Source organism: Lissotriton vulgaris, chromosome 4_1, assembly GCF_964263255.1.
Source record: "Lissotriton vulgaris chromosome 4_1, aLisVul1.2, whole genome shotgun sequence".
Taxonomy (NCBI): domain Eukaryota; kingdom Metazoa; phylum Chordata; class Amphibia; order Caudata; family Salamandridae; genus Lissotriton; species Lissotriton vulgaris.
The window spans coordinates 1,771,936,592-1,771,949,737 of NC_141691.1; the positions used below are offsets into that span (position 1 = coordinate 1,771,936,592).

The following is a 13,146-nucleotide window of genomic DNA, read 5'->3' on the forward strand; positions in this document are numbered from 1 at the left end:
GTTATAACTGTACATTGGAGACTTGTAACCCGATCCAATCTATTTTTACTTTGTAACTTGTTACCCTGATTTATCCCAGCCGGGTATAATATCTAGTTTATGTGATGTAGTTGTTTCTCATAGTGCAAGAATCTTAATCACACTATGTCAGACACGTGTACATATCTTCCGTGATGTTTAATCCTGCCGGTGCCTTAGTGTCAAGTAGGAGGATGTATTTGGTCTCCAACTTTCTTAATTTGGCCTCCCTGTCACCACCACGTCTGTTGGTATTGATCGTGTCAATCACATAATATTTGAGCGAGCTGTTGTTGCTCTGGGGATGATCACGGAAATGTTGAGCGACAGGGTAGGTATTGTCCCCGTTTGTGATGGCCCTCAAATGATGAAGTTTACGTTGGTGCACAGGGAGTTTAGTGCTCCCAACGTATATTAATGAACAGGGACATTGCAAGACGTAGATCGCGTATTCGGTTTTACAAGTCAACACCTGTGAAATCTGATGTTCTGTTTCACTAAAACCATCCCTGTATGTTTTGGTGTTGACGCCATGGATACACGCCTTGCATGTCTTGCACTTATAAAATCCCTTGTTCGTTTGCCACCAAGTGCTTTTCTTGACTGGCTCTGGATTGGTATCCACTATTTGATCCCTTAGGGAGGGTGCCCTACTCTATGTTAACGATACTTTTTTGGGTAATTCATCACCAATGATGGGGTCACTGATCACTAGGGGCCAATGTTTATTGACAATCTTGTAGATGTCTCGAGATTGCCTACTGAAACCAGTAATGATTCTGAAATTGGTTTTCTCCCCTACATCCTCATCACCCTTGTTGGTCTTTTTGAGGTTGCCCTCAAGGAGTTCCTCCCTGGTGATTGCATTGGATTTGGTAATGGCTGTATCAGCATTTGGAGGGACACCTACCAGTGGGCGGACGCTGGTTCTCTTGCTCCTGGGCTCCTGGGCTCCTGACGCTGTAGTCTCGCCGCCGCCGCTTTCCACCTTGCGGCTGGAGACTACAGCTCCCAGGGTGCTTTGCGCCCACTTCCGACTTCCGGTTTCCGGCCACAGCGCGCCCGGAGGCGCTACTTGTACTGGACGCTCCCTCGGTGGAGCGGGGGCTGTATCAGCATTTGGAGGGACACCTACCAGTGGGCGGACGCTGGTTCTCTTGCTCCTGGGCTCCTGGGCTCCTGACGCTGTAGTCTCGCCGCCGCCGCTTTCCACCTTGCGGCTGGAGACTACAGCTCCCAGGGTGCTTTGCGCCCACTTCCGACTTCCGGCCACAGCGCGCCCGGAGGCGCTACTTGTACTGGACACTCCCTCCGCGTCGCGGGACGCGCACGGGTCTGCGCCGGGCTAAGCCCGGGCAAAGGGCGGGCCCTCTGTGGCCCTCAGAGGCACGAGGAGGACGGGACGGGCCACCGCTCCTGGCTCCAGCTTTGGACAAGGTACAGTCAAGCTCCTCTTCTTCCATCCCTATTGCCTTGAACTGCCGATAGCTATCACCAGGATAACTGTACACAGTCACTCAACTTCAATGTCCATCTGGGAAGAGCTGAATGCCCTCTGTGGCACACACTACATCCCGGATGCTCTATCCCCCCCCATAGTGTCTCGAGACACTGCTCAAACTACCTGCTCCCCCCAGGCTTCCCCCGCTACCACCCTCCCTTCACTTACTAATTGCAGCCCCACAGTACCCGGACCCAGTACAGCCTCATCACCTGTGGACAAGGCTGAGCCTCGATCCCCCCTACAATCGTCTCTTCTGGCCCAAATCGAGCGACTGCTTGTCACTGCTCTCTCTCCACTGGTTGCTAAAATACATGATTTGGGAGATAGACTGTGCAGGATTGAACAAACGGTATCTCAGTCATACCCACCGACTAGAATCACTGTTATTCCCATACGCTCTTCCCCCACTAATACCCACAAAAGGCCTACAGACAATGCTCCCAGGATTTTACAAACATGTGATTCCCCTGTTACACCACCGACTCAAAGTGATCACAATATCACCCGTATTCACGAGCATGTCCCACAAAGAGCTCCTGTGATCGCACTAGATAGAAGACACTGCATCGATTTACCCCCCGTAGCTGCCCCATATGTCACCATTCTCTCTGGGGTACCTGCTCTCCGACCAGGAAAACGTGAACTGCATCGGGACCTTTTGAACAAAGCCATTTATTGGCTCCAAAACAATAGACCATTACCTTCCCTGCTAGACGGTGGGATACAGAGCGTCAGAAGGGTGGGGTGGCTTGGTCATCTGCCCAAAAATGTTCTGGGGGACTTGATTCTGGTTAGGTTTAAGGACAAGAATACTGCCCCCTACTTGCGTTCTATCCAGCCAAAACTTGGTGATGGCTCCATTCGTATCTGGGACCTCCATGACTTTTATCCTGGTCCTCGAGCACCGATGCACAATAACAGCGGGTGAAAAAGGGGGATTCTGTGTATTGGGGTTTTTATTATTTTTTTTTTTAACTGCTTACATGCCAAACTATTTTTAGTTGGGTCTTATCTCATTTTTCTTTTATCCAGGCAATGTTATGTTGAGTTATTTTACCTGTATGTATTTTACTGTGTTGCTTTTATGGCCAAACGCCGAATAAAGCTTATTTGAACTGAATGGCTTTTTCAATCGTTTGGGCCGAGTATCCTCTCTTAAGGAATCGCTCCCTACTCTCCAATTGGGCTTTCTTCAACTCTGCAGGATCGCGACACCCACGTTGCATCCTAAGCATCTCCCCATAGGGGATGCTTGATATAAGGTGTTTGGGGTGTGCACTAGCTGCATGTAAACTGCTGATTCCAGCAGTTGATTTGCGGAAAATTCTAGTTTGTAAGTGATTATTATCAATGTACACCTCTATGTCCAAGAAAGTCACTGTATCCTGACTTAGTGTGGCAGTAAATTTAAGGTTTAACTCATTATGGTAGATGTTCTCAATAAACTCCAATGCCGACTCCTTACTGCCTCTCCAGATGATAAACAGATTGTCTATAAAACAATGCCAAGCTATGATGTTGTTCTCAATCTCATGCAAGTATGTGGTTTTGAGAACCAGCTCCTCCCAAGCCCCCATGTGCAGACATGCGAAGCTTCGGGAGAAGCTGGCCCCCATCGCCACACCCTGTAGTTGACGGTATATCAGATTATTAAACATGAAGATGTTGCTTCTCAAACAAAAATCCAACATGTCTAGTAGCATATTATTGTGTGTATCAAATGTTTCTGTACGTCTAGACAAGTAATATTTCACCGCATTCAATCCCTGTTCTATATATATAATTATTATTATTATAATATTTTTTTAAATGACCAGGGTGCTTTTTATTTTCAGTGAGCATAGGGTCGCCATGTAGGAATCTATCATTACTGAAGAGAATTTTCAGGATTGTTCTACTAGATCTGTAGCGGCCCTTTAGAATTATAGCAGCTCAGGTTAAAGCATATTATTTCACTGCAACCATAGCTGCCCTGATTATTAGCACAAATATAGTAAGTCTAAGTATTGGAAATATGGTAAAATAGCAGTATGAGTATGACAGCCAGGTGAAAAGTCTCACAGTAATTGTAAAAGATGAGTTGAGGAAACATTTTAAAAAAACTTCCTTTAGTTTTATTCACGTTTATTTTTTTTTACATTGTCTTGAGCAAAAGTATGGGACGTGGTGAAACGTTGTTTGTGTGCTGAATGTAACACTGTCTACAGGTTGTTTAAGGGGTTCTAATAAGTTGTTTGGGAGGTTCTAACAGGTTGTTTGGGGTTTACTTGCTCTCACCATGTCCAATTGGACATAAACAGACTTCTGTACTACCAGTACCATCTGTGTGCAACTGGTAAACATTTTGATTTTGAAAATCATACATATCCAAAAATGAAATTAGTGATAAAATAGGCAATTTGTAGCTATGGTTAGTTCAGATCTTCCTTTGGAAAAACATATTCTGATTAACTAATATTACATTGGTGCCATTTCACAAATCGGCATGAAACTGTCCAAGAACAGGCTATCCAATTTGGGTTTGGAATGCAAAGTTTTGGGTGGATTCGTCAGGGCAGATTGAAAATTAAAACTGATCAAAAAAGAGGCTATTATGATAGCTCTCAATGGAATCTTTTCTCCTCAATACAGAAAAACGAGTTGAACTGAAACACACAAAACCTGATATTAGACTAGATTAAACCTTTACTCAGGAAAGTTCCTTTGCTTGGTGTTATGTAAATCAGTTAAGTAGTTTAGATAACTTAGCACAACCAAAATGGGACAGGTGGGCTTGAAAGGGTTAAATAGTTAGAAATATCTTGGTAATTGAAAAGGCATTTATTTAGATTTTTCTCTGTTTGAGAAATGAACACAAAAGTATGCAGATGCTAAGCATGTTTAAATTACTGTTTGAATTTTTAAATTCATGCTAAATTGTGGCCTAGTTAAAAAGGTGGCAGATAAAAGAAGTATTATTTTTGCGAATACACGTGAAATAATTTGACAAATCCAGGTGAAATATGGCAGGCCCTTATTATATTGAGTCTTCAGTGGGTGTGGCAAGTTCCATGCAGATCCATGAAGCGTGGAATAGTTAAAGGCAGAAGGAAAAAACATTTTCATGTGCATTTGATACTGGTTGATAAATCTGCATGAGATTTGACAGACGTTTAGCATTACAGAACCTAAGCTTTCATGTATATCTGAGTAATGGTCAGGGGGAGGCAATCAAAGTTAAAGGAGTGTTAAAAAAACTTTTGCTTAACTAATAACTGTGGTGCAGTTTTACACATCTGCACAACACTTGGACCCCTATTTAGAGTACTTTTGATAGTTGTGTTTCATACAAATCCAACAGGGGTTGGCAGTGACGGTTCAAAAAAGCCCCACTTTCAATTTTAACTCAGTTAGGCATCTTTGCTATCCACAGAAGATAAAAACACTGAATGCAATTATATCTGATTTGGTATGAACCTGGATTATTTTTTCCAGGAAAGAGCTTTTTCTTGGTTCATTATTAATCCATTTAGTACTATTCAATTAATTGGCAAAAGAAAAATGTATATGGTATGCTTGAAAGAGTTAAAAGTTAGAGATAACGGGACCATTATTCCTTGAGCCAGTCCTTCAATCTGGGATTACAATGTTGGTCGGAAAGCCTCTGACCAAAATCGGCGGTTTCAATTCCGACTGCATAATTACAAAATAGGTGGTTGGAATTTAAACTGGCCAGTCACTCCGGCTGGCTTCCGATGGGCTCAAGGAGCCCGTCGGCCAGTTGGAGACCCGCCCGTAATCCCAAAAGGACCGCGTTTCCACCGTCGGGATTACGATATTGGTTTCTGACAGCCTTTCCATGCTGGCCTTTTCCACACTGTAAAAGCTGTCTGAAAGTGAGTTTGGGGGGCCCGCTTGCCTCCGCGGCCTACGGTTTTGGGCGGTGCCCGATTCTGTGACAGTATCTGTTGGAGGCAACTTCGACTGACATCGTAATCGGCCCTGAGTGTCACCACCCTTCTACTGTGTCCATGGACCACATGCACGGGCTGTTAGACCTTTTTTAATACTCACTCTTAGGTTTGTGAACCCAGGTCCATGTTTGAGAATCCTATGGGGACATGGGTAACCCAACAACGGAACCCAAACAAAAAAAACATATTAATAGTATATACAGTTGTGGTCGCCATTGTATAGTTGTCTTTTTTAGAGTTCCATAGGAAGAGCAGTCTTTGTTTCTCTAACAACTTGGCTGCCTTGTGACAAATCTTCACAAAACTTCTCAAAACAAAAGTTCATCCACCTGAGTCCCTTCCTGGAAAGTGCTGGGGTGATCTGTCAAACCAGGAGAAAGAAATAGGGGCATCCCAAAAGGCTGTGTTTTTCCTATTATTCCAATAGGAAATGATCAGAAACCATATAGAATAAACAGGGAAATGGAATAACACCTAATTTGTCAGAAAGTTAAAACTTTGCCTAGAAAGCAAACTATTTGGTATTTGGTGCCAATCTGTTCAGCAATTTTTGAGAAATTCACGTTTAGAGAGGTGCTTGAGGTGATCATGAAGGGGTTAAAAATGTAGATATATCTGGACCGTTCATTCAGGAGTCCTGTGAACCCATCTTTTAAAAACAATGTGACCCTGATTTGCTCCGGAAGCATTGTCTCGCTTGGGTTATTTCAGTACTGCAGCTCCTAGGCTGGTACAGTGGCACCAAATATTTGGTTATCTGCCCGCGGCTAGAAACTAAATGCTCTGGCTGCCATTTCAGGACTCGGGAAATGCTCTCTAACTTCTAAAAATCTTTTGTGAAAAGCCAATAAGGCAGAATTGTGGGAAAACACTGACCCCCAGGGCCATAAAGAGGGGGAGGGGTCCCACAGAGGCCTCCCATGAGGGAGGGAGGAGGCAGAGGCACACACATGGAGAATAGGGGGAAGGGGAGGGGCAGGAGCAGGAGCAGACACAGAGAGCAGTGGCAGCACAGGGTCAGTGGCAGCACAAATAACCTAGAAGGGAGGAGCCGATGCATCCGCACTAAGAACGGAGGGCAATATGGAGAGGAAGGCGTAACAGGGGCAGCAAACTGACCAGGAAGGACAGGAGGAAGGGGCAATGGCAGCCCAACAGACCACAGAAGGTAGGTGTGAGGGGGTAGTTGCTTACAGACTGAGAACAGAGAGCAGACGGGTTAGGGGAGATGCTGGAGCAGCAAATTGACAATGGAGAGCAGGCTGCAGTGCAGTGACCACCTATGTGGTGGTGGATCTGGGCCAATGCCTTGATGCGCACAGCCTAAGGCTGTGTGCTGGGGTAAAGCCTGATAAAAACAAAAGGCTTAAAAGATTTTACACTTAGGTATAGAAATTCACTGAAAAAACAAAGGTTAAAATGACATTATAGTTAGGTATGGTAATAAGATCTTAGCTTACATTAAAACTAAAACTCTAGAAATTCCATGAAAAGGCAAAAGTCTAAATGTTAATATATTTAATTGTGGAAATGAGTTAGACACTTATGATTGGAAACAAAATACTGAAGTTCGACAGTTATAGTTCAGTGAGCCATCTATAACTTGTGTCCCGCCCAATGAGGCTGAAATCGTCCCCCTTACCACTGGCTCATTGTGGGCTGTTTCCTCAGTTCACAGCAGCGTTTAGCCCTCAAGCTTCCCGAAAAAATGAATGGTAACATGAATAAGAAATGTTGTCTGTGGGAGAATGCGCAGTAGATGTTTTCAAACACTGGCTCAGCGGGTGAGGATGCTGGGGGAGAGCAGGAATATATGTCAGCATTCCACACCACAGTGGTGTAGCTGGAGTGGGAAGGCGGTCCACCCCAGCCCAGCATGCACTCTTTTTGGGGGCCGCCGACACCCCCTCCTCGCTGAACATGTCATCCATCGGCCCCCCATGCTCATGCTCTTACCAGCCATGCACGCAAACTTACGTGCAGCCCCGGGTGGCAGTAGGTCTAGCTACGTCACCACAGCAACACCAACTCTACAACCCTCCAGCTTCCAGTGATTCTTTTAGTTTCTGTATTGATTAATCAGCACTGTAAATAGATCTATCTTCAGCATGAAGTAAGTAGCAAAGTTTGGGTCTTCAAAAGGGTTGTATTCAGGCATAGGTTATAGAGTGCTGATGTTACAGAGCATCCAGTCTAATGGGTTTCACCAGTGTTAGTAAGTGCACTCAGAGACAGGACAGTGTAATAGAAAATGCCAGTATATTACCAGATGGATAATTTTCTGAAAGGAAATCTTCAATGAGAGCAGAAAGTGACCAAATAGGCGTTTTAGATGATCTTCTTATATGTTCATACCAGTGTTCTAGTGAGAGTACAGGGGAGACTAATTTAGTAACGATAGTAAATAAACTAATTTAGCTTACAGGACATAATGGTAGATTAGGTGGTGATTGACAGGCAGGAGGGCAGAGAGAGAGAAGGGTAGACCGGAGGACAGTGAGAGAGCGTTGTCACCAGGAATGAAAGCGTGGTCAGGGACAGTCTGTTTTATATGAATAAATTGATGTTGAGAAGCACATATATTGTGCAGATAAGTCAATAGATTTTTATAAAGTAGATGTAAGTCAGGAAAATTGTGAACCCAGAAATGCAGAGTATGAAGAAGTAAAAAATTATTTTGTACCTCAAAATTGACAAATAACCTCAGTATTCCAATACTTCATTATTGCAAAACCCTCCAATATGGTAAACTATAATCTGCATGTGATTAGGAGGAACGCTTTATTTACCCTGACATGAATAACTGCTATGTTTCTCCTCTTGAAGCATTTGCTAGCTCAGTAACGCATTACTTGAAAAGGTTAGGTTGTTCATGTAAAGTACCACTAGTATCCATGTCTGATCTAGCACTCTTCTAGGATTGTCTTTACCCATCGTTTGCCTAGTTTAAATGGAGTATCAGTTGTATCCATAGAAGTTATTCTTTAGTAGTGTACTACCTTGTCACTATCAACTTTAGCACCCCACTAAGTTAGCCTTCATTGGGTGAAGGAAGTATTGATGCCAGAACTTCTTGGCTTCTAATCAAGGTCCCTAATGGGTAATTGATGTGTATATATAAACTGACAAAATCTTCATCTATTGGATGCTACTGGTTTACCTTATTCCGTTTCTGCAGGAAAACTTTACCCATGACATTATTTCTCCTTTTTCCACCCCAAGTTTCAGTCGCAATTATAACCTCTCAATAGTGTTTGTGAGGATATGATAAAGGTACGTTTGTTGTGAGCCGTTCATTGAAGCAGGAGTACGGAGGTGGTGTAACCTCTTCGATGCGTCGGACGGCAGTGGGCCGTCCGACGTCACAGTGGGCATGTGCGGAGGACGGTTGGGGGCCGTCCTTTCCGTGCACGCGTCAAATTCTTCCACACTGCGGGGAATTCCACCCGGGGAATTCCACCCGGGTCGATGCGGGTAAAACATCATTGTTCGTGACCACCACGTCTAGTCTAGGTTATGGTGTAGAAGGGCTCTGTGTGATCTTGGCAGGCTTCTTCTTTGTTATCCAAAAAACAGGTAAGAGGTATGCCAGTCTATAAACTTTAGAATTCTACCTTGGACCAGCACAACTAGAATTCCCTTTCTGGAAGGCTAAGTCTAATAATGTCTGTCCAAGAGATCTAGCAGCTGACCTCACCCTGCCTTTTGACATATCAGCTTTTTACAAACACAACAAATGGGAGATAAGGATTGTTTCCTGTCGTTGTTTTATGTGGATACCTATTTTACCCTTTCCTAGTGGCTTATGCTGTTTGTATTCATGCATTTTTCGTAGTGCATATTTTCTTATTGTGTGTTTTTGACTTTGTGATCATGTACTTGTCCAGCCATTTTCCTTTGGCTATTTTCTCTTTGTTTCCAACCTACAGTCCTGTCTTTTGCTAATGCTCTTATTTGCTGTGGTTGCTTCTTTAAATAGAGGCAGAGTGACTATAGTACAGCCGAAGTCCCTCTTTATCATGAAAGATATTTTTTCTGTGGGAATGTATATAACATTGCTCCTGCAGACAGTCCTTTACTTAGGCCTGTTTCCTGGCAAGGCACTAAGCTTCATCAGAGTGCTTTTTGCATGTAAATGTGTTCAGATTTAAATATTGTTAATATGCTTATGTAAAACCATTGATTTAAATAATATTGAAACTCAGTTTATAATAATCTCTACGATGCCCTGTTACGAATTATGTCAGTATGTCATTGGCATTTAAACATTAAGCAATTATTAGCATAAAATGACGTTGCTACCCTGATTTGAAACGTCTTTTCATTATGCTCTCAACTTATGTTTAACCCACAGGTGCTATCGATGCAGATGAAAGATCACGCCAAATGAAAATGAAGATGAACAAATACAAACCAGTAACAGGATCAGACTCTAGGCTTGAACAAGATTATCAACCAAAGGCAAGATTGTTTTTTTACTTTAGAACAAGTATATGTAGTGAAACACGACCCATTATCATGAGTTCAACAAGGTGTAATGTTTAAAATGAAATGTCGTTCCTCATACGTGGATGGGAAAATACTGTGCACATTGCGACACGTGAAAAATGTACAGAAGAGGTAGCAATTGTAAATGTAGCATTGATATCAATGTCACCTGCTACCCTTACCTGAACACAGAAAGACTTGGGCATGTGGTCCGCAGTGGGCTATCCCTCGATGGAGCTTGTTTTGGGCCTAACTCCCCTCCCCTTTTACTCGAGTGACTGGCAAGCCCTCTGGGGCTAGTAGTCATCGTTGGTCATGTGCCAAATCCTCTCCCCACAGTTGCCAACAACAGAAAGCCCTTCTCAGAGTTCCAGATGCTTCAATTCTCTACCTGTTGTACTCCAGGGGTGCTGACTGCTTGCAGTTTCGCAGGTTGAGGATTCTTCATGGCCACCGTTCCTCCTCCTGGCTTGGGTGACTTAGGAGCCGAGTCCCATGCACGATTCATGTTACTACCATCAGGTTTAAGAAGCATTCAAGGGTGTCCTCATCAGGGCCTGCTGATGGAAGCGCTAAGGATACTACTGATCACATTCATCATATGATATTATAATTGAACCATTCCTGTTCATAACCACTTCCACTCTCGAGTGGAAATTATTATCTAGCCATCTGCTTTCAGTTTCTCGCCTGCTTTTACCAGCTGCCCCTTGAAAGCAATCTTAAATGCATGATGTGAAACTGTTGCTATGCTGCATCTAGTACTGACTTAATTTTTTTATTTTGTAAACCTACTGTTTTATTAACAAAGTCAGGCTTCCCGAGCCTTTGAGTCTCTTTCAAGATTTTGTAATACCCTATTGAATTCTCAGGGCACGGAACTTTCAATGAAGATGGCGAGTCCTAAAATATTTTTTTTCATCACCATTGTGAGAGGCTGGATCAGTATATGATGTACACTTATGTGAGTGGACATCTTGCACTGATCCAGATAACCCTTTTAGTGATTATAGTGGCCTTATGCAACCTTAGAAAGCTCTCTAAGTGGTAGCTGTGGAGAGCAGTCTTCAGGCTTAGTCCAGAAGGAGTGTAAAGCAACTTGTTTAACCAGAACACAATATTAATGGTATAGATTAAGTGAAAAAGAACCACACAGTGTATTTATAAAAATATGTATTTATTATAAGACACTCACTAATACATACAAATATCTCCTAGCCGGAGATATACACATACTTTGCAATAGAAACAGGTAAGTAGAACATAATACACAGTGATCCCCAGGGAGAGACCAAACCATATACTAAAATAGTGGTATGTGAACCACGACTTGAGTCAAGACAAGAGTCAGAGGACATAGAAGTGCCGGGACCCAAGGAGCCACACAAGGTGAGTATCTAGAAGCCCCACTGAGGTCGTGTGAAGTGTAGGAACACGACCGCGTTCTCCGTACAAATCAATGTGTGAGTCGCAGTTGCAATTTTAAAGAAAGAGGACCCTTCCCAGTGGACCCTGAAGAAGCTCAGTGGAACACAAGAGGCTGGAGAGCCACCCCACCTGCGGATACCTTAGGAACCAGGATGCCTGCACCAGGGGAGCTGGGTGCGTAGGTGTGAAGTGGCGTCGGAAACCAGTCAAACTCAATAGGAGAATTCAGAGAGATGCTGCTGCTGGAGAAGATGAAAGTGTCCGGTGGAACCCAGAGGTGGATTCAGGATGTGAGGAACCTGCAAGCAGAGAGGACAGAGTCTACCACTCAGGAGTGACCCGGAGGCACGGAAGACGAATGCCCACCGATGTCGGGTGTTGCAGGAGAGCTGACGGTGACCTTGAAACTGCAGTTGTGTGGACCAGGCAACGCTGTGGAAGACCGTAAGCCGTACACAAACTGTCCCATGTTGGATATCGAGAGTGGAGTGGTCGATGACCTCTGCGCCTCTCACCAGGCCGGGTCACCCCCTTGCTCCTCCTGCCGCCTCCTGCTCCCGCCTGACTGCCTTGCCGCATTTTCCCGCCGCAGATGCCCCCCTGGCCCCCCGAGCGGCCCAGCCACAGCAGAGCCGCCCGCTCGCCAGTTTCCCGCCGCAGCTCGCCACAGGCCCCGCCCACCACCGGCCCATTGGCCGAGCCGCTCCCGCCGCCCAGCTGACCCGCCCTCCCGTCCCCCTTCTTAAGGGGACAGCAAGGAGAGCTCGGGAGTGACCGCTGCGCCTCTCACCAGGCCGGGTCACCCCCTTGCTCCTCCTGCCGCCTCCTGCTCCCGCCTGACAGCCTTGCCGCATTTTCCAGCCGCAGACGCCCCCCTGGCCCCCCGAGCGGCCCAGCCACAGCAGAGCTGCCCGCTCGCCAGTTTCCCGCCGCAGCTCGCCACAGGCCCCGCCCACCACCGGCCCATTGGCCGAGCCGCTCCCGCCGCCCAGCTGACGCCCTCCCGTCCCCCTTCTTATGACGCCCCCAGAGCGACAGCGCAGCGGACGCGCGCAGCGGGAGCGCCGACTGAGCGCCAAAGGTAAGCCCGTCTGCGCCCGTCCGCGCCTGGACCGCGCCCAACGCCAGGACCCCTGGCCCCGCAGACCCCATCCCACCTGCCGGACGTACGACGCCGCCACCCTCAACGCACTCAACGCCGGCCGTATCCCAGGATGCTACCGAGCCACCCCAAGGCGCACCCACGGCCCCTTCTGCTGCCACTCCTGCAAGTTCACCTGCATCTGGACCTGCACTACTCCAGCACCAACCAAGACGAGCAACAGCAGCAGCCACCTGAAATGCATCCTGCTCAACACCCGCTCCGTCCACAGACACGCCGTCGAGCTCTGGAACCTGTTCGACACAACTTCACCAGACGTCGCCTTCCTCGCGGAAACCTGGATGAACGCCTCTTCAGCGCCCGACATCGCCATCGCCATCCCAGACGGCTACAAGATCATCCGCATCAACCAGACCGGAGGAGGCATCGCCATCATCCACAGGAACACCATCCGCATCACGACCAACACCGACGACACCCTCGCACCCGCCGAGCACCTGCACTTCCAGGTCCACATCAACCTCTAGACCACCCTCAGAGGCACCCTCATCTACAGACCCCCGGGACCATGCACACAATTCAGCGAAGACATCGCTGACTTCATCAGCCCGCACGCCCTCCTCTCCGCTGACTACATCCTGCTCGGGGACCTC

The 13,146-nt window shown here is 46.1% G+C and overlaps 1 protein-coding gene across 2 annotated transcripts in view; it reads left to right on the forward strand.

The window, feature by feature from the left end:
* Positions 1 to 13,146, forward strand: part of RIMS2 (regulating synaptic membrane exocytosis 2) — a 1,859,827-nt gene that overhangs the window by 1,585,389 nt on the left and 261,292 nt on the right. For both annotated transcript variants that reach the window (XM_086966100.1, XM_086966101.1), the window contains one exon: positions 9,830 to 9,936. In XM_086966100.1, the coding sequence (XP_086822226.1) occupies positions 9,830 to 9,936 (107 nt within the window). The remainder of the gene's footprint in view (positions 1 to 9,829; positions 9,937 to 13,146) is intronic.